This window comes from Theropithecus gelada, chromosome 1, assembly GCF_003255815.1.
Source record: "Theropithecus gelada isolate Dixy chromosome 1, Tgel_1.0, whole genome shotgun sequence".
Classification (NCBI taxonomy): domain Eukaryota; kingdom Metazoa; phylum Chordata; class Mammalia; order Primates; family Cercopithecidae; genus Theropithecus; species Theropithecus gelada.
The window spans coordinates 22,277,728-22,297,289 of record NC_037668.1 but is presented as its reverse complement, the minus strand read 5'-3'; the positions used below and the strand labels follow the sequence as shown (position 1 = coordinate 22,297,289).

Below are 19,562 nucleotides of genomic sequence, written 5' to 3'. Positions count from 1 at the left end.
AGCCAAGTGTGGTGGCTCACACTATAATCCTATCACTTTAGGAGGCTGAAATGGACAGATCACTTAAGGCCAGAAGTTTGAGACCAACCTGGTCAAATGGTGAAACCCGTCTCTACTAAAAATACAAAAATTAAATTAGCAGGCATGGTGGAATGTGCCTGTAGTCCCAGCTATTAGGGAGGCTGAAGAGGGAGAGTTGCTTGAACCTGGGAGGTAGAGGTTGCAGTGAGTCAAGATCGTGCCACCGCACTCCAGCCTGGGCAACAGAACAAGACTCCATCTCAAAAAATATAAAATACAAATACAAAAATTAGCGGGGCGTGGTAGTGGTGGCACACACCTGTAGTCCCAGCTACTCGGGAGGCTGAGGCAGGAGAATCACTTGAACTCAGGAGGCAGAGGTTGCAGTTGAGCCAAGATTGCACCACTGCACTCCAGCCTGGGCAACACAGATTCTCTCTCAAAAAAAAAAAAATCTGTACACCAAACCGCTGTATCATGCAATTTACCCATGTAACAAACCTGTATATGTACCTTCTGAACCTAAAATAAAGGTTAGGAAGAAAAAAACAGAGATATATATATATATCAATCACAAATATGTACAAATATTATGGATCAATAAACAATAAATAGATTGTTTTCAAAATAAAGGTGTCATTTATGTGGTTCACCCTGTCAGACTTCAAGACTTGGGCAATTTAGATTAATATGGTTCAGAATACAGGTATGTTCTGCGGCCTAATAAATTAAGCCACAGTGACACCACAGAGGCTGTATCACTAGCTTAAAGCTCTCCTTGACCACCATGTTCCAATATTCCCTCGCCTGCCCTCTGTGCCTCCTACCCACCTGATAATAAGCACCAGCAGCATTGGCATCGCCATACGTGGAAAACTGATTGTAGCTGTAGTCATCCCCAGGCTTAGGCATCCAAGGGGCCCCACTTGAGCCTGCTGCCATCTTGAATTCAAGGGGGGCATTGGCTGCATCGTCCTGGAAAGCCGGCTCTGGTTCCGTGCCTGGAGGCAGCTCTTCAGGGACAGTGGGGATGGGGTAAGGGTATGGCTCAACTCCAGGTGGCTCGGCCTTTTCAGGGAGGGAGAAAAAGTTTTCGGGGGCTACTTCCTCATCACTGTCGTCTTCCTCCTGCGTGATCTGCTTTGTCACCTGCAGGGCAGCACTCTTGGCAGCAGCCTTGATAGCAGAGGGCGACGGAGTGGTGGTTGTGGTGCCCACAACAGGGGCAAGAGAGGAAGTCTTGGTCTTAGAAGCCAGTCTGGAGGGCTTAGTATCAGGGGAGCCATCCGAGGGTTTGCGGGAGAAGGCATGGGGCAGGAGCAACCTGTTAGTCTCTTTCACAGTCAGGTTTTTAGGTTGGGGAAGCAAGGCAGACAAACCAGTCCCCTCGCCGGATCCCTGGTGAGCCCAGGTTTGGGGTAGGAGGAAAGAAAGATGACAAGTGAGATTTTATGTACTAGCAACACCAAAAACAACAATTACAGATAAGTTCTCTAGCCTAAAGTCTTACCAGCCCTTGTTTCCTCCTTACTTCCATCCACTCAGACCACCCAATCTGGGCTTGACTCCTGCTACCTCAGACCTTTCTGCGGGCTGCTTCTCCCAAGGTGAGGTATCATTCTTCTTCTCTTCCATCCCAACCCAGCTCCACTGCCCTCTTCCACAGAGCGAGCCTTCCTCAACTCTGTCTTCAACAAATATGATGCTCTTAACCTCGCATCATCCTTCCTCCCAAAAAGCCCAGGTCTCTCCAGCTCATCACTCAACCTCTCTCCATGTCCTGAAGGGACCTCTTAACACAAGAGCCCTCGCCTTCCTTCGGAACACTACCCAAAATCAGGAACCAGGTTCTGTCCAAAAGAGACATTCATACTGCTGCCAGAAGTTCCCTCCCGGCCAGGCGCAGTGGCTCACGTCTGTCATCCCAGCACTTTGGGAGGCTAAGGTGGGCAGATCACGAGGTCAGGAGCTCCAGACCAGCCTGGCCAACATATTGAAGGCCTGCCTCTACTAAAAATACAAAAATTAGCCGGGCGTGGTGGCGGATGCCTATAATCCCAGCTGGGCCCTGTAATCCCAGCTACTTGGGAGGCTGAGGCAGGAGAATTGCATTGAACCCAGGAGGCGGAGGTTGCAGTGAGCCAATATCATACCACTGTACTCCAGCCACTGTACTCCAGCCTGGGTGACAGAGTGAGACTCTGTCTCAAAAAATAAAATAAATAAATAAATAATAGTCCCTTTGCCTAATCAAGGGAGAAAGCTAACCCTGAGCAAGACCCCTCGGCAGTGCTAATGGTGCCTAGGAAAGACTGGAGGCCCAGCACGCTCAACAAGGAAGCAGTGAGTCCAGAGACTGCAAGGTGCCTTCACACAGCTTTTTCCAACCCTTTAAATTGCTCTCCTTGTCACCATCCCCAGAGCACAGGAAACAGGATTTCCTTTGTCTTTTCTTTCCCCCCTTAGATAGGAACCTGAAGCCTCAGTGTGGATGGAGCAGCTCCCTCAGGACTTAAGTGCTAAAGGTATTTTTTTTTTTTTTTTTTTTTTAGTCGGAGTCTTGCTCTGTCACCCAGGCTGGTGTGCAGTGACATGATCTCGGCTTACTGCAACCTCCCCCTCCCAGGTTCAAGCAATTCTCTGCCTCAGCCTCCCGAGTAGCTGGGATTACAGGGGCCCAAACCATGCATGCCTGGCTAATTTTTGTATTTTCAGTAGAGACGGGGTTTTACCATCTTGGCCAAGCTGGTCTTGAACACCTGACCTGTGATCCACCCCCTCGGCCTTCCAAAGTGCTGGGATTACAGGCGTGAGCCACAGCGCCTGGCCTAAGGGTATTTTTCAGTTACAACCATAGAATCCTACATTAGCTGACTGAAAGGGTTTTTGTAAGATCATCTTCAGTTCTTTTCAGACTTACTCAGCTTGCAAATTTCCCTAATCTAAGACATTACTGCTTTTTACAAAAATATGTAATTTTAGCATGTTTAGTGCCATCATACATACAGAGGTAGTTTTGTCAGCCAGAAATGAGTATATATATGCTGCATTTTTTTAATCTGAAGAAAGTCCCTACCCTACCCAAGGAAGGCCCTATAGATGTGGCATATTAGCTTGTTAATGCCAGAGTCAAGCATTTAACTTTTGATCTGTAAGCTAATTGGCCCAGCCTATTCAGAGTTCCTATTACCCAAAATAATCTCTGATTCTGCTTTCTCTATGCTAAAAGGCCAGCTTGGCCTAACTGTAGAGCTGAGGGAAATGACAATTGGAAAAACAGAATGGATATGGTCACTGTGTCACTGTCTTAGAGTACCTGTGTACTCCAGCCTTCTCAGCCAAGAAATGCCCAGAGTGAATAAGACATTTGAGTCAAGCCACACACAACTGCTCATCTGGAGAGTGGGCTCTTCTTGCTGTGTGTGTGTTCACAAATTTGGGTTAGTCCAGCCTGGCGGCGCCCAGGGGCTCCGGTTCATAGAAACCAGACTGAGGTATGGGGCGGAGCACACCCTCAGGCTACCTTTGAAGTGTCTGACTTATCAGATATCTGGGGTCAGGGCTACAACACTTTGCAATCCTAGGTCCCCACTCTGCCTTAAGAGCTCACAATTCCTCTGTCTACTCATTTCTTCCTACCACCTGGAAGACTGTTCTTTACAGTCTTTAGTCTTACAGTGGGGGCGCCTTCTGAGCCAGTCCACCTCCTCCAGGAAGCTATCCTGGTAACAGGACTGCCTTTGCTCAGTCTCAGCATGCTAGCGTCGTCCATGACTCCTTTTTCATCCACTATAAATGCAAACACCAGCCTCACCAGTTATCTTTCTAACTTCCACACAACTACGTCCTTCTAAGACCGCTCAGAGGTGGAAGCAACATTTAACCGAGTCAGGAGAAGGGGCAGCTTCGTACCATATACTTGAATCACAAGACAGCCACTATTTTATTTATTTTATTTTATAATATTATTTATTTACTTATTTATTTATTTATTTTTGACAGAGTCTTGCTCTGTTGCCCAGGCTGAAGTGCAGTGGCACAATCTCAGCTCACTGCAACTTCCGTCTCCCGGGTTCAAGCGATTCTCCTGCCTCAACCTCCCGAGTAGCTGGGACAACAAGCACCCGCCACCACACCTGGCTAATTTTTGTATTTTTAGTATAGACCATGTTGGTCAAGCTGGTCTCAAACTCCTGACCTCAGGTGATCTGCCTGCCTGGACCTCCCAGTGTTGGGATTACAGGTGTGAGCCACCGTGCCAGGCAAGACAGCCACTTTATACGATCAACATCAGGTTAGAATATATAAATCACCAAGTGTGGAAGGAATGGGAAGAAACTCCTGGGGGCCAGGATAATGGTACTGAGATGAGGGGAAACAGAAGCAAACAGCAGGGAAATCATCTACTAGCACTGTCTTGTTGAGGACTTCTGGTTTCAATTACAAGGAGCTAAGTGCAGCAGTTAAGAGCTTGGACTCAATACTGGTCAGGCACGGTGGCTCACGCCTGTAATCCCAGCGCTTTGGGGAGGCCGAGGTGGGCAGATCACCTGAGGTCAGGAGTTTGAGACCAGCCTGACCAACATGGAGAAACCCTGGCTCTACTAAAAATGCAAAATTAGGCAGGTGTGGTGGCGCATGCCTGTAAACCCAGCTACTCAGGAGGCTGAGGCAGGAGAATCACTTGAACTAGGCGGAGGAGGATATGGTGAGCCAAGATCATGCCATTGCACTCCAGCCTGGGCAACAAGAGAGAAACTCCGTCTCAAAAAAAAAAAAAAATTGTCAGATTGCCTGAGTCTGAATCCCAGCTCTGCCCATACTAGTTGTCTGATCTTAGGCAAATTCCTCGTTTCCTCATATGTAAAACAGGGATGATAATACTATGACTTAGGCACTATCATGAGGATGAAATCAATTAAATGCTAGTAAAGCACTTAGAACAGTGCCTAGTACACAGTAAGTGCTATTTAAATGCTTATTTTCTAGGTTAAAAATAAGATAGGGAGAAGACAGACAATTTTAACATCATTTTGACTAATCCACTTATTCTACCCTCCCTAAATAATCCTTTTACACTATATGTAATGAACTGAATTGAGTTACAATTCATCTCCCTACCACTGCCTGTCTTCCAGGAAAGGTAATACCAGCATGTTAAAGCCAGGAACAGAGTGGAGAGGGTATAGATGCACAAGGTCTGAAGTTATAAAGAAAAGCAAAGCCAAACCTAAATAGTCCTCAAATATCTGTGTTTGCTCTAAACCTAATTTGAAAACTGCTGGGTGCTGTAAGTTCTGTCTTTGAGAAAATAATACAGGAAGAGAAAAAAAAATGGTTTATGTCACAATGCTTACCTGAAGGATAGTTTTCTTCTTTGTGGGTTCATCTTCCTCAGAATCTGACTAAGAGAAAAAGAAATGAAGTAAGGCCTCACTGTTTCAGGACAGTAAAGGAAACACATTAAATAAAGCACATAGGAAGGGTTGGACAACAGAGGCCATCTTGTCTGTGCCCCACCTCTGTCAGAGGTACACTCACCCCAGGCCCAGTCAAACAACACAGCTCCCTTCCTGATCTCAAACAGCTTCAGAGAAATCGGGGTATGCCTTGGCCTCCCTTGATTACTCAATTCCCCTGCCCTCGCAGACCTGTTGCACAGCCTTTTTGGCATCCATTTCTTTTCTGTTAAATTAAGACTATCTCCTCCCATTTGGTCCTTGGTGGAAAGGAAAAGCTATACCCATTCTTCTTCCTATAATTCTGTCCACTAGAAGATGAATGGGAATTGGCCTACAATTTCACCCAATCTCAGCTTCACTTTTAAAACCACTTATATAGACTACATAACCACAAAGCTGGGGAACTCCAGTGGGATTGAGTGGTGTGTTAACTACTCCTCTATGAGGCATTAAAGGTCAAAGCCATTGGAGAAATCCATTCCCTCTCCAAGTATGATCTATTGTCTGACACAGTTGTTCATGCCCAGGAAGAAAGCAGGCAAATGATGATCGTAAGGATCTGGGGCAAGACAGAAGGTCATCTGTGTTATCCTTCTGACTCATCAGGATTGTTTCTAAGACAAGCTCTCATGCTGAAAAATAGCTAAACTTTTAGCTCAATCTCAGTTCCTTGGCATCTTCAAGTAAAGGAGAACCACAAGGCATACGAATAGCAAGCTTTAACGTTTTTATTTTAAAAAATTATTCCCCCAGCCATGAAACTTAAAGCTTTCCATTTGTTCCCAGGGCCTTGGTTTGGATATCTGTAAATAAAAAAGTGATTAGGCAAGAATTTCAGATCCCATTCATCTCCAAGATTCTGTGAGAACTCAAATCCTCTGCTGTTCTATACTCGCTCTCATATCTCACAAGTTCCTTTTTGAATTTACCTGTTCCAAGGATCTTTCAATCATAATTACCTATTATATTCAAGACACTGTGCTAAGTACTGTACACAGCATTTCCTAACCAGTGTCCCAGGCAGGGCTTGGCCAGCTAGAGTCCTAGACCACTAGTCTCAGTCTGGACCATTTCCCTCAGTGTGCTTCAAAGATTCCCTGTGTGTGCCATGATATGAAAAAAGTACCTGCCCTCAAAGAATTTATAATCCAGTAAGAATAATAGGTACCCAAATCACTGTAATAAAAGGCAGTACAAGGCTGGGCACAGTGGCTCACACCTGTAACTCAGCACTTTGAGAGGCCAAGACAGGTGCATCACCTGAGGTCAGAAGTTTGAGACCACCCTGGCCAACATGGTGAAACCCTGTCTCTACTAAAAATACAAAAATTAGCTGGGCAAAAATTAGGTGGTGGGCGCCTGTAATCCCAGCTACTCGGGAGGCTGAGGCAGGAGAAATGCTTGAACCAGGAAAGCAGAGGTTACAATGAGCCAAGATCTTGCAATCCAGTCTGGGTGACAGAGCAAGACTCTGCCTCAAAAAACAAAATAAAATAAAAATAAAGGGCAGTATAAGATAAGAGCACGAAGTATGGTTCAAACATCCCCTCAATTAGTACTACCATTAAGGAAAACTGTATGGAGGTGCCTTAAGAAAACTAAGAATATAAATTTAGTCAGGCGTGGTGGTACACGCCTGTAGTCCCAGCTACTCAGGAGGCTGAGGTGGGTCACCTGAGCCTAGGAGGTCAAGGCTGCAGCGAGCCGTGATCATGTCACTGCATTCTACCCTGGGCGACAGAGTGAGAACTTGTCTCAAATACTAAATAAAAATAATAAAATTTTTTTAAAAATTAACAATAGAATTTACCATATGACAGTGTGGCACGGTGGCTCGCGCCTGTAATCCCAGCACTTTGGGAGGCCAAGGCGGGAGGATTGCTTGAGCCCAGGAGTTTGAGACCAGCCCAAACAACACGGTGAAACCCCGTCTCTACTAAAAATACAAAAGATTAGCTGGGTGTGGTGGCACATGCCTGTAATCCCAGCTACTCGGGAGGCTGAGGCAGGAGAATCGCTTGAACCCGGGAGGCGGAGGTTGCAGTGAGCCAAGATCATGCCACTGCACTCCAGCCCAGGCGACAGAGTGAAACTCTGTCTCAAAAATATAAATAAATAAAAATGCAAAAGTTAGCCAGGCGTGGTGACACGTGCTTCTCAGGAGGCTGAGGTACAAGAATTGCTTGAACCCAGGAGGCGGAGGTTGCAGTGCGCTGAGATTGTGCCACTGGACTCCAGCCTGGGTGACAGAGCAGACTGTCTCAAAAAACAAAAAAAGAAAAAAAATTAGACCAGGCATGGTGGCTCACACCTGTAATCCTAGCACTTTGGGAGGCCAAAATGGGAGAATCACTTGAGGCCAGGAGTTTAAGACCAGCCTGGTCAACACAATGAGACCCCCACCTCTAATTTTTTTTTTTTTTTTTTTAAAGATGAAATAGAAAATAAAAGAAGGACCTCACTCAGAAATTTTTTACAAAATAAAAATAAATAAAAATTTAAAATAGGCCCAGTCCAGTGGCTTACACCTGTAATCCCAGCACTTTGGGAGGCCAATGAAGGCAGATCACTTGAGGTCAGGAGTTCGAGACCAGCCTGGCCAGTATGGTGAAACCTCAGCTCTACAAAAAATACAAAAATTAGCTGGGCATGATGGCGGGCGCCTTTGCCTGTAGTCCCAGTTACTCGGGTGACTGAGGCAGGAGAATTGCTTGAACCCAGGAAGCGAAGGTTACAGTAAGCACCAAGCTTGCGCCGCTGCACTCCAGCCTGGGTGACAGGCAAGACTTGGTCTCAATAATAATACTACTACTACAAATTTTTAAATTTTTAAAATTAAAAATTAGCTGGGCATGGTGATGCACACCTGTGGTCCTAGCTACTAGGGAGGCTGAGGTGAGAGGATCGCTTGAGCCTGGGAAGTGGAAGTTATAGTGAGCCAAAATTACAATGGTAAAAGAATGTACTTCATAGAAGCAGAGCACAATGGTGGTTACCACTGAGGAGATGATGGTCAAAGGGTACAAAATCTCAGACAGGAAGAAGAAGTCTGAGGGTATTTTTGAGATCTATTGCACAGTATGGTGAATATAGCTAATAATAGTGTATTATACATTTCAAAACTGCTGAGAGTGAATTTCGAATGTTCTCACCACAAAAAAAAAAAATAATAATAAGCATTTGAAGTGACAGCTATATTAGTTTAATTATTCTACAGTATTCATAATTCTTAACATCATCGTGTATCCTATAGGTACAATGATAAATTGTCAACTCACAATAAAAATGTTGCATCCCCTTAAAGAATCTCCTGTTTGTATTTGTGCTTCCTTTCATGTAAGTCCTTCCCCTTGTCACTCCCACCCCTCCCATATCACTGCCACCTCTCATTCTGTTACCAATCTGCGTTCTGTACTTCCTGACTCAAAACTCCTGAGAAGTCTCTCTGATGAATCTCACCTTGCTCCTTTTCACTAGGTGTCCCTACATCACTCATTTGTTTAGGGTGGCATCATATTAATTCGGGTTCATTTGTGCCTGCTCTGTAAACATTACATTTTTCACATATATTATTGCCTTCACTCTGACGGCAAACGGTATTTCTTTTTTTTTTCTTTCTGTTTTTTTTTTTTTTTTTTTTTTTGAGACAGAGTTTTGCTCTTGTTGCCCAGGCTGGAGTCAAATGGCGTGATCTCGGCTCACTGCAACCTCTGCCTCCCAGGTTCAAGCGATTCTCCTGCCTCGGCCTCCCTAGTAGCTGGGATTACAGGCGTGTGCCACCACGCCCAGCTAATTTTGTATTTTTAGTAGAGATGGGGTTTCTCCATATTGGTCAGGCTGGTCTCGAACTCCTGACCTCAGGTGATCCCCCTCCTCGGCCTCCCAAAGTGCTGGGATTACAGGCGTGAGCCACCGGGCCCGGCCCAGCAAAGGGTATTTCTTATAGTTGAATACTTCCTCCCAGTAGTCAGTACACAATGAGTTTAATTACTAACTGCTATCAAATATATATATATATATTTTTTAAATCCATAAGGGAAATCCATCTTGGTATCTAAATGTGGGGGATAAAGGAAAGGGTGGCAAAGGAAAGCACAACCATCTACCAAGTGCGTCCTATGTATCAGGCAATTTACTCATTTTTCATTCAATCCTTTGAAAAACAAAAAGTGGCTACTCTGAGACTGTAGCAGGCAAAATGCCCCACAGCTAATAGAATTGAAGGCCAGATCCACGGTGGAAAGAAAATTCAATTTCTCTGTAAATGTCACAGATCGTTTCCATTATACTGACAACCTGAGTTTATAGTTTAAAAGCACACACAAAAAAAACCTGTACAAAGACTTCACAACAGTCTATTTCTAGATTTAGAGGATTGCTATGGCTACTCACAATCACTCTTCTCTTTGAACACCTTTTTCCCTTAAGACATGGTCTTGCTCTGCTGTGCTCAGGCTGGAGTAGAGTGGCACAATTACAGCTCACTGTAACCTCAAACTCCTGGTCTCAAGCAATCTTCCTGCCTCAGCCTCCCAAGTAGCTGGGACTACAGACACTTGCCCATCATGCTCAGCTATTTTATGTTTTAAATTTTTTTGTAGAGATAAAAGGCGGGGTCTCACTCTGTTGCCCAGGCTAGTCTCAAACTCTTGTCCTCAAGCAATTTACCTGCCTTGGCCTCCCAAAGTGTTGGGATTGCAGGCATGAACCACTGCACCCAGCCCAAACATCTTATATAAAACTTCTACTGACCCCTATTATAAATAATCTCATGACACACCATAAACGACAGACTCCCTGAAACAGAACACTAAAATAACAACTTCAAAAATGAGGCAAAGCGGGGATGGCCAGGCACAGTGGTTCGCCCCTATAATCCCAGCATTTGGAGATGCCCAGATGGGAGGATTGCTTGAGCCCAGGAATTTGAGACAAGTCTGGGCACTGTAGACAGATCTCATCTCTACCAAAAAATTTTAAAAATTAGCCGGGCATGGTGGCTCATGCCTGTAATCCCAGCACTTTGGGAGGCCGAGGTGGGCAGATCACAAGGTCAGGAGTTCAAGACCAGTCTGGCCAATATGGTGAAACCCCATCTCTACTAAAAATACAAAAATTAGCCGGGGATGGTGGCGGGCGCCTGTAGTCCCAGCTACTCAGGAGGCTGAGGCAGGAGAATCGCTTGAACCCGGGAAGTGGAGGTTGCAGTGAGCCAAGATCATGCCACTGCATTCCAGCCTGGGTGACAGATGGAACTATGTCTCAAAAAAAAAAAAAAAAATTTAAATCAGCCATGGGCCTATACTCCCAGCTACTCAGAAGGCTGAGGTGGGAGGACTGCTTGAGCCAAGGAGGTCAAGGCTGAAGTAAGCTAAGATTGTGCCACTACACTCCAGGCTGGGCAACAGAGCAGGACCCTGTCTCAAAAAAAAAAAGGAAAGAAAAATGAGGCAGGAGGATCACTTGAGCCCCAGGGGTTTGAGGCCAGCCCGGAGAATATCATAAGACCCCCATCTCCACAAACAAAAAAATTTTTTTCTTTTTTTTTTTTGTGAGACAGAGTCTTGCTCTGTGGCCCAGGCTGGAGTGCAGTGGCATGATCTCAGCTCACTGCAAGCTCCGCCTCCTGGGTTCACACCATTCTCCTGTCTCAGCCTCCCAAGTAGCTGGGACTACAGGCGTCCACCACCACGCCTGGCTAATTTTTTGTATTTTTAGTAGAGACGGGGTTTCACCGTGTTAGCCAGGATGGTCTCGATCTCCTGACTTTGTGATCCACCCGCCTCAGCCTCCCAAAGTGCTGGGATTACAGGTGTGAGCCACCTCACCTGGCTTTTTTTTTTTTTTTTTGAGATGGAGTTTCACTCTGTCACCCAGGCTGGAGTGCAGTGGCGCAATCTCGGCTCACTGCAACCTCTGTCTCCCCGGTTCAAGCAATTCTGTGCCTCAACCTCCCAAGTAGCTGGAATTTCAGGCATGCGCCACCACGCCCAGCTAATTTTTATATTTTTAGTAGAGACAGTGTTTCACCATCTTGGCCAGGCTGGTCTTGAACTCTTGACCTCGTGATCCACCCGCCTCGGCCTCCCAAAGTGTGGGGTTTACAGGCATGAGCCACCATGCCTCGCAAAAAAGTTTTTTAAAAACATAGCCAGGTACAGTAGCATATTACCGTGGTCCCAGCTACTGGGGAGACTGAGGCAGGAGGGTTGCTTGAGCCCAGGAGGTAGAGGCTGCAGTGAGCCATAATCAAGCCACTACATTCCAGCCTGGGCAACAGACTGAGACCCTGTCTCATTTTAAAAAAAAAAGAAAGAAAGAAAGAAACTCTGCACCCATTAAACAGTAACTCTTTATCCTCACCTTCCCCAGCCCCTGGTAACTGTTATTCCACTTTCTGTCTCTATGAACTTGACTTTTCTAGGTACCTCATATAAGTGGAACTATACAATATTTGTCCTTTTGTGACTGGCTTACTTTACTTAGCATAACGTCTTCAAGGTCCATCCATGTTGTAGCACGTATCAGAATTTCATTCCTTTTTAAGGCTGAATAATATCCCAACGTGTGCACATACCACATTTTATCTACTGTTGATGAACACTTGGGTTGTTGCCACCTTTGGCTACTGGGAGTATTGCTGCTATGACCACTGGCATACAAGTATCTGTTTGAATCTCCACTTTTGATTCTTTTCACCTAGGAGTGAAATTGGTGGATCATCATTCTGTTTGTTTAACCTTTTGAGGGGGCCGGGCGCGGTGGCTCAAGCCTGTAATCCCAGCACTTTGGGAGGCCGAGACGGGCGGATCACGAGGTCAGGAGATCGAGACTAGCCTGGCCAACACGGTGAAACCCCGTCTCTACTAAAAAAATACAAAAAACTACCCGGGCGAGGTGGCGGGTGCCTGTAGTCCCAGCTACTGGGGAGGCTGAGGCAGGAGAATGGCGTAGACCCGGGAGGCGGAGCTTGCAGTGAGCTGAGATCCGGCCACTGCACTCCAGCCTGGGCAACAGAGCGAGACTCCGTCTCAGAAAAAAAAAAAAAAAAACAAACACACCTTTTGAGGAACTGCCAACCAGTTTTCCTCAGGAGTATATTAAATGGAGGTTGTGGAGTCAACTTCTAGAGAGTGCTAAAGACCAGCAAATGGCCATCTGAGTGGGTCTGTGCCATTAGATCAAGGAAGACGGGCAATGCTAGAAACACCGAAGCATCCAGGGCTGAGAGTGTCCTCGGCCACAACAGGCACACATTGGTTTTGAGAAACAGGCCGGGCGCGGTGGCTCAAGCCTGTAATCCCAGCACTTTGGGAGGCCGAGACGGGTGGATCACAAGGTCAGGAGATCGAGACCATCCTGGTTAACACGGTGAAACCCCGTCTCTACTAAAAAAATACAAAAAACTAGCCGGGCGAGGTGGCAGGCGCCTGTAGTCCCAGCTACTCGGGAGGCTGAGCCAGGAGAATGGTGTAAACCCGGGAGGCGGAGCTTGCAGTGAGCTGAGATCTGGCCACTGCACTCCAGCCTGGGCGACAGAGCTAGACTCCGTCTCAAAAAAAAAAAAAAAAAAAAAAAGAGAAACAAACTGTTGAGTTTGTTAATAAGAAAGTACTGTATTTCTCCTTGGCCTCACGAGAACCTGAGCCTTAATGGCCACCACTGTCCTCTCTGTTCCAGCTGCCAAGAGTGACAAGACGCACATACCCCGAGACTGCTGAGCAAGAACGGAAACAGACATTTTCCATTAAGCTAGGTCCTGTGGGATCTGCTAATCTATCAGAGCCTCATTCCCCATGGCAGCCTCTCTCTTATCTTCCCAGGCTCTGGCTCTGAGACACTCCCTCTCCAAAAAGCAATCACTAGCTGCCAGGACTAAAAGCCAACGAGGAAATAACCCAAGAACAGACGCCCCCTAAGCCCCACACCTGGGGGCTCCAAACCCTAATCATTACTATTATCCCCATTTGCTAGATTCATCAACCTTTTTTACTCTTAAGTCTCAAGTACCTGCTGCTAGGATACCGTTTTCACTCCCATTTTTGCACTCCTCATTTGTATTGCTTTCTGCTTTCTGGCTGCCCCAGGCTCTTCCTTCTATGTTTTCAATAGACACCCCGACAAACACAACAAATCTCATCCAGGTTCAAATACAATCGCAGCTACCCACAGACTGTGTGTTTTCAGGCAAATCACCTCTGTTCTCTAAACTTCTGATTTCTTCTTTATAAACTAAAGGTAAGTGTCAGACATTAAGCAGGTGCCCCACACATATAAGCACACTCTCCCTTCCCTTTAGCTAGGGCTAAAACTTAGCTAAATCCACTGCAGGCAATTCTTATTTGGTTACTAGAAGTGACAAAAATTAGTGAAATATGTCTCAGAGCTTCAAATTTTCTACTATCTGGGTAAACAATCTGAAAGTGGTGATAAATACTAATCCAGATAACCCTAAAATTTCTGTGTGCTTTGGAATACGCATTATATGATAGAAAACTCTTCCAGCAGACTTATTCTTCTGATTTTGGTTTTTCATACGCTAGGGGAAGTCTGCCTCCCCTAAGCCTATGAAATCAACCAGTGTAGCTTGGGTCACAGCAAGAAGGGAAAAAGATGGGATGATTATCCATTCTATGGATCATTCCTAATTCCTCACAAAAATCAAAAACTGACTGAATTTAATTTTGGAATATACCTGGAGGGAGAATTTGGTACTACCCTGACTACAGATGATTGGGTAATATGACCCAAATCAAATCAACCAAATTCTCACTCCAGGAAAACCAGAATTGAGACTACCATCGTAGTTCAATCTGGACTGATCTCTAAAAGGAAAGAAATAAAAACCAAGGTGTGGGTGGCCATCTTTCACCTATTACAATGGTTAAGAAGCTAATCTGCAGAGGAATAATGAATCCGCAGAGAAAAAAAACCAAGGTGTGGGTGGCCATCTTTCACCTACAACAAAGGTTAAGAAGCTAATCCGCAGAGAAATAATGAATCAAGGCCAGGAGCAGTGGCTCACGCCTGTAACCCCAGCACTTTGGGAGGCCAAGGCAGGCAGATCAGTTGAGCCCAGGAGTTTGAGACCAGCCTTGGCAACATAGTGAAACTCCATCTCTACTAAAAATACAAAAATTAACCAGTCTCATAATCTGGTCTCAAAATAAATAAATAAATATATTAAAATTTAAAAATAAAATAAAAATTTTTTTTAAATGAATCAAATGTGCAAAGAACAGCTGTGTAGAGATCCCCAACAGATCTCAGGTTCCTGATGCAGGTTCCTTCTGAGGTACCACAGTATATTTATGATGCATTACCATTTAAGGCCAGGCATGGTGGCTCACATCTGTAATCCCAGCACTTCGAGAGGCCAAGGCAGAAGGGCTGCTTGAGCTCAAGAGTTCAAGACCAGCCTGGGCAACATAGTGAGACAACATCTTCATTTATTTAAATAAGAAAAGAAAAAAAAAAAAAAAAACAACATTTAAACTAGCTTGAGCTGGCTTCTAACACTTGCAACAAATGAAATCTAATCCCCAATCTGCTCTGCCTTCTGTATTCCCTCAATAAATAGCAACACCAACCCCCCAGCTGCCTGAGGCAAAATGCAGTGGGGGTCAACCTTGAATCCTCTCCTTAGTGTAACATCTAATCAATCCTCCAGTCTTACCACTTCCCCCTCCTAAATGTACCTCGATGCTCCAGTTCTCTCCATCCCCTAGTTCATCAACCAGGCCAACCAGCCTCTCAAATTCTGCCAGTCTTGCTCCCTCCAAGTTTCTCACCACTCTGTGATCAGAGATTTCTTGCCTTTAAGGGGTCTTCACTACCCCCAAATAAGGTAGAAAGACCCTAGCATGGCATCCAAGGCCCATTATCTGGCCTCAGCCTCTCTCTCTCTAGCCCCATTCTCTCAGCACTCCCCACCCTCTCAAATGCTCCAGCCACTGTGCTTAACTCACCTGAGATTCCCTGAAAGCGTTCTCCCTCTTTGTCCTCCAAGCTTTTATACATTGTTTCCTCTGCTGTGCTGCTCCCACACTACCCTTTCATCAGCCTTATCTCTGCTTAGACATCTCCCCCTAGAGGGCTCCCCAACCTCCCAAGACTAGACTAATGCCCACTAGGTGTACTCCAATGGCACCAGCTTATCGTGGTCCTTCTCTGCCTTTATCTAAAATCTATTTCCTTCTGTTTTCTCCAGTAGATCATAAGCTCCTTTTGGGCTGGGGCTATCATGTTCACTACTGTACATTCTTAGCTCCAGGTACAAAGAAAGAGCTCAATATCAATTGAATGAAATAGCTGAGAGTTAATTACTTCTAATTACTTCTACTTCACCACCAAACTCTAAAGGGAAATTATTTACTTAAGGAAACCTAATTCATTCTTTCAACTGTGTACTAAGAGCCTACTAAGTGTAAGACATAGAGCTCAGAACTGGAGGGGCTTAGAACTGGAGGGGCACAGCTCTTTTAAAGACAATGGTTGGCTGGCACGGTGGCTCACGCCTGTAATCCCAGCACTTTGGGAGGCCAAGGTGGTCAGATCACCTGAGGTCAGGAGTTCAAGACCTGCCTGACCAACAAGGAGAAACCCCAGTCTCTACCAAAAATACAAAATTAGCTGGGCATGGTGGCGCACGCCTGTAATCACAGGTACTCTACTCGGGAGGCTGAGGCAGGAGAATCGCTTGAACCCTGGAGGCGGAGGTTGCGGTGAGCCGAGATTGTGCCATTGCACTCCAGCCTGGACAATGAGCGAAACTACATCTCAAAAGATAAATAAAGACAAAGGTTACCCTCACCTGACCATCTTGAACATTCTTAGGCTACCTTTCTGCAGGAATTACGTGTTCCAAGAACAAAAAGACCAACTTGAACAGAACAAAAATGGGAAACTCAACCAGCAAGGGCTAGGACTTTAATTAGCCATGTCACTGTTCACTTCAGAAATTTAGTGAATGCTTACAAAGGAGGGAGTGTTAGGAGTCTTCAGAGTTTTCTGCCACCTCAGCCAACCTAAATGGCAGATTCTACATCCTCTCCCAACTTTCTATAATGCTGCCTTCACAGCGCTAGAAATGAGCCTTTCCATGTCCGTGTAGACTGTTTTTATTTGTCTCATTCAGGGATCCTTCCATGTTCCAGGTTAAATCAAAGCCAAGGTAAGTTTCCATGGAGCAATAAAAGGCTTTTTTTTGGATCCTAGACTTAGGATGACAGACTCTCAGGTGTGCAAGAAGCGGGAAATAAAATGGAAGAAAGTGACCAGGCGCGGTGGCTCACGCCTGTAATCCCAGCACTTTAGGAGGCCAAGGCGGGTGGATCACGAGGTCGGGAGATCGAGACCATCCTGGCTAATACAGTGAAACCCCGTCTCTAATAAAAATAGAAAAAAAATTAGCCGGGTGTGGCCGCAGGCGCTTGTAGTCCCAGCTACTGGGGAGGCTGAGGCAGGAGAATGGAGTGAACCCGGGAGGCGGAGCTTGCAGTGAGCCGAGATCGCGCCACCGCACTCCAGCCTGGGCGACAGAAGGAGACTCTGTCTCAAAAAAAAAAAAAAGGAAGAAAGTTTCCAACAAGATAGGGAGGGAAACTCTGCAACCTCCTTCCATGAAGAATCCATGTTGGAGTTCTTTCCCTCATAAAACATCCATGGGAGTATTCAGTATGTGCCAGGCACTGTTGTAAGTACTAGGATTATAGCAGTGAATTTTTTTTGTTAATCCCTGTCTTCATGGAGTTTATATACTAGTGGGAGGATAGATGATGTTAAGTGCAATGGAGAAAAATAAAACAAAGAGCAATGGGGAGAAGGAGGTTATAGGGGGTTGCAATTTAAATAACAGGCTAGGGAAGTCCTCACAGAAAACAGGCCTTTTAGGCCAAGTGAGGTGAGGGAGAGAACATTAGGATATCTGAGGGAAGAAATTTAAGGAACAGCAGGTTCAAAGAATGAAAATGGCTCCTAGGCAGAGCTGGGAGTCTGAAGAAAAGCAAAGGCAATAAATTTCCCTCTGGTAAGTAATTCTAAGCAGTTCCTGCTCCCAGGCTTAATCTCTCCTTTATCTCCAAAGCCCTCACTCCAGAAGCAGCCTTGTATTTTTCCACTGTCACATACAGAAACAGGTAAGACTCGCTGCCTCTTCTAGAAACAGTACCCAAGCATCCTAATTCACCTAGCTTTGACCATGGCTAAATGGTGAAAATGAGGCACAGATCTGAGGTTCAGAGAGACTGAACCTTAATCTTCACTCTGCCCTTTGCCGGGTAAAATCGTGCATGCTGGACACCTGTTTCTCATCTGTAAAACAATAGTATGTTACCTCCCAGAGCTCTGTAATAATTGAAAGAAAGGACCAATGAACGGCAAACGATCTGCACTCAACAAACATTCGATTTCTCCTCTAACTCCCCTCAAAAATAGAATCCAAGATTACTATCATTTTCCTCCAGGCCTGATGTTTTTGAGTTCAGAGGCAAGGAAAAGATTTGTCCCAGATGTTCGGCAAAGGTTCAGGAGCCCTGTCTCCTGTCATTCCTCAGGTGCCAGATTTCATCCTGTTCTCAGTAGGAGGAAAGGGGAAAAAGCTGGACTGAGGTGAAGATGCAGAGGGGGAGCGGATCCAAGTGTCCCTAGGCCTGTCAGTACCAGGTGATGATGACATGTGACCTTCTGCAGGCAAGCCCAGCTTCAGGAAACCCACATGGGCAAACACCCAAACTCCCCGAAGTTGACCAACTTCAGCTCAATTAATCACATTATAAGAGAATTCCAGTGGCCTTGAATCCACGGATGTGTTTGTGGGAAGGAGTTCCGAAATCTCCACATGTCCCTCCTACCGCCGACTCAAACCCGATGGACAGTCTGGGGGTGCCTTCCCCGGATACTCACATCTCCCTTATGCAACTCCGGCGCCGCGATCTTCACGGGCTCTTTCCTCTTCTTTGGCTTGGGAAGCCCCAGCGGGGGGCCGGCACCGCCAATTGGAGGGGGCAGACTGAGGCCAGGGCCTCGGGGCGAGGGCAACCCCAATCCCAGTCCCTCCCCAACTCCCGCCGCTTCAGCCGGGCTCACGCCTGGAGGTGGGGGGAAGCCTCCCAGGCCGAAGGGCAAGGGGGGAGGAGGCTGAAGCCTGGGGTCTGCGGTGGGTGGGGGAAGCAACAGCGGCGGGGGAAACGCTGGGGCCAGCATCTGAGGGGGCGGAGGCAGCAAGGCCGGGCCCTTGGGCGCAGGGAGAGAAGCGAACAAGCCCCCTAAAGTGGGCCCAGATGTAGGGGCCACCGCCTCCTCTTCCTCCGGCTCGGGCTCAGCCTCATCCGGCTCGCTCTCATCGCTGCTGGCGTAAGCAACCAGCGACATGGCGCCTCCCGCGTTTGGGGCGCCCTTGCCGGCAGATGAGGCCTACTTGAGACCGGGGATGCCCGGAGGCCTAGTAGGCCCCGCCACCTGGCGGGGCGGGGAATCGAAAAGTCCGCCTGCTCCGTACTCTAGGGCTAGCCGCGGCAGAAGCTCATGGCTACGGCTGATTTCCACCGAAAAGGCGTCCCCCTTCACTTAAGCTCCTAGTCCCGGGCAACTACACACAGCTAATGGCCGCCGAGTCACTCCGCCTCCTCCTTGCCTCACCAATAGAGGAACTACAACTCCCAAAGAACACTTTGGACACAGCCCGATTCTTTGTCGCAGGGATCTCAGCGCAAGACACGGCGGGAGTTGGAGTCCGAGGAAGGATTTAGGCGAGAGCAGAGAGAGACAGAAGAGAAACCCGCCTCTGACGCAGGGACACTTGGGGTGAGTAGTTTTTTTCGTCCCCTAACAATTCCGAGGTGACTACAAGCCCCACCGGTCACCACGGCAGTCACCGAGACGGATAAGAGAGCATTTCGGTACTTGAAGTTCCCTAGGGTAGCCCCTTGGCCACTAAGATTTCTGGGAGATGTGGTGCTCTTAGAGACTGCAAGTGATGTCGGGAACGAAAGGGAGTCTGGGAAGCTGGCGGATTAGGGAAAATTGCTTAAAGGGAAAGTGAGCTGTAAATGAACTGGTGAAACTTCCCCGTCGGCTGGG

The 19,562-nt window shown here is 46.6% G+C and overlaps 1 protein-coding gene across 3 annotated transcripts in view; it reads right to left on the bottom strand.

Moving 5' to 3' along the window:
* The window catches only part of PRCC (PRCC, proline rich mitotic checkpoint control factor), a 31,371-nt gene extending 11,933 nt beyond the window's left edge, over positions 1 to 19,438 (bottom strand). For all 3 annotated transcript variants that reach the window (XR_003121058.1, XM_025395501.1, XM_025395511.1), the window contains exons 1-3: positions 18,387 to 19,438; positions 5,379 to 5,426; positions 853 to 1,419 (exon numbers count right to left, since the gene is read on the bottom strand). Coding sequence is in view for 2 of the 3 variants with exons in the window: in XM_025395501.1 (XP_025251286.1) it covers positions 853 to 1,419; positions 5,379 to 5,426; positions 18,387 to 18,854 (1,083 nt within the window). In the remaining variant the exon portion in view is untranslated. The remainder of the gene's footprint in view (positions 1 to 852; positions 1,420 to 5,378; positions 5,427 to 18,386) is intronic.
* Positions 19,439 to 19,562: the final 124 nt, after the last annotated feature.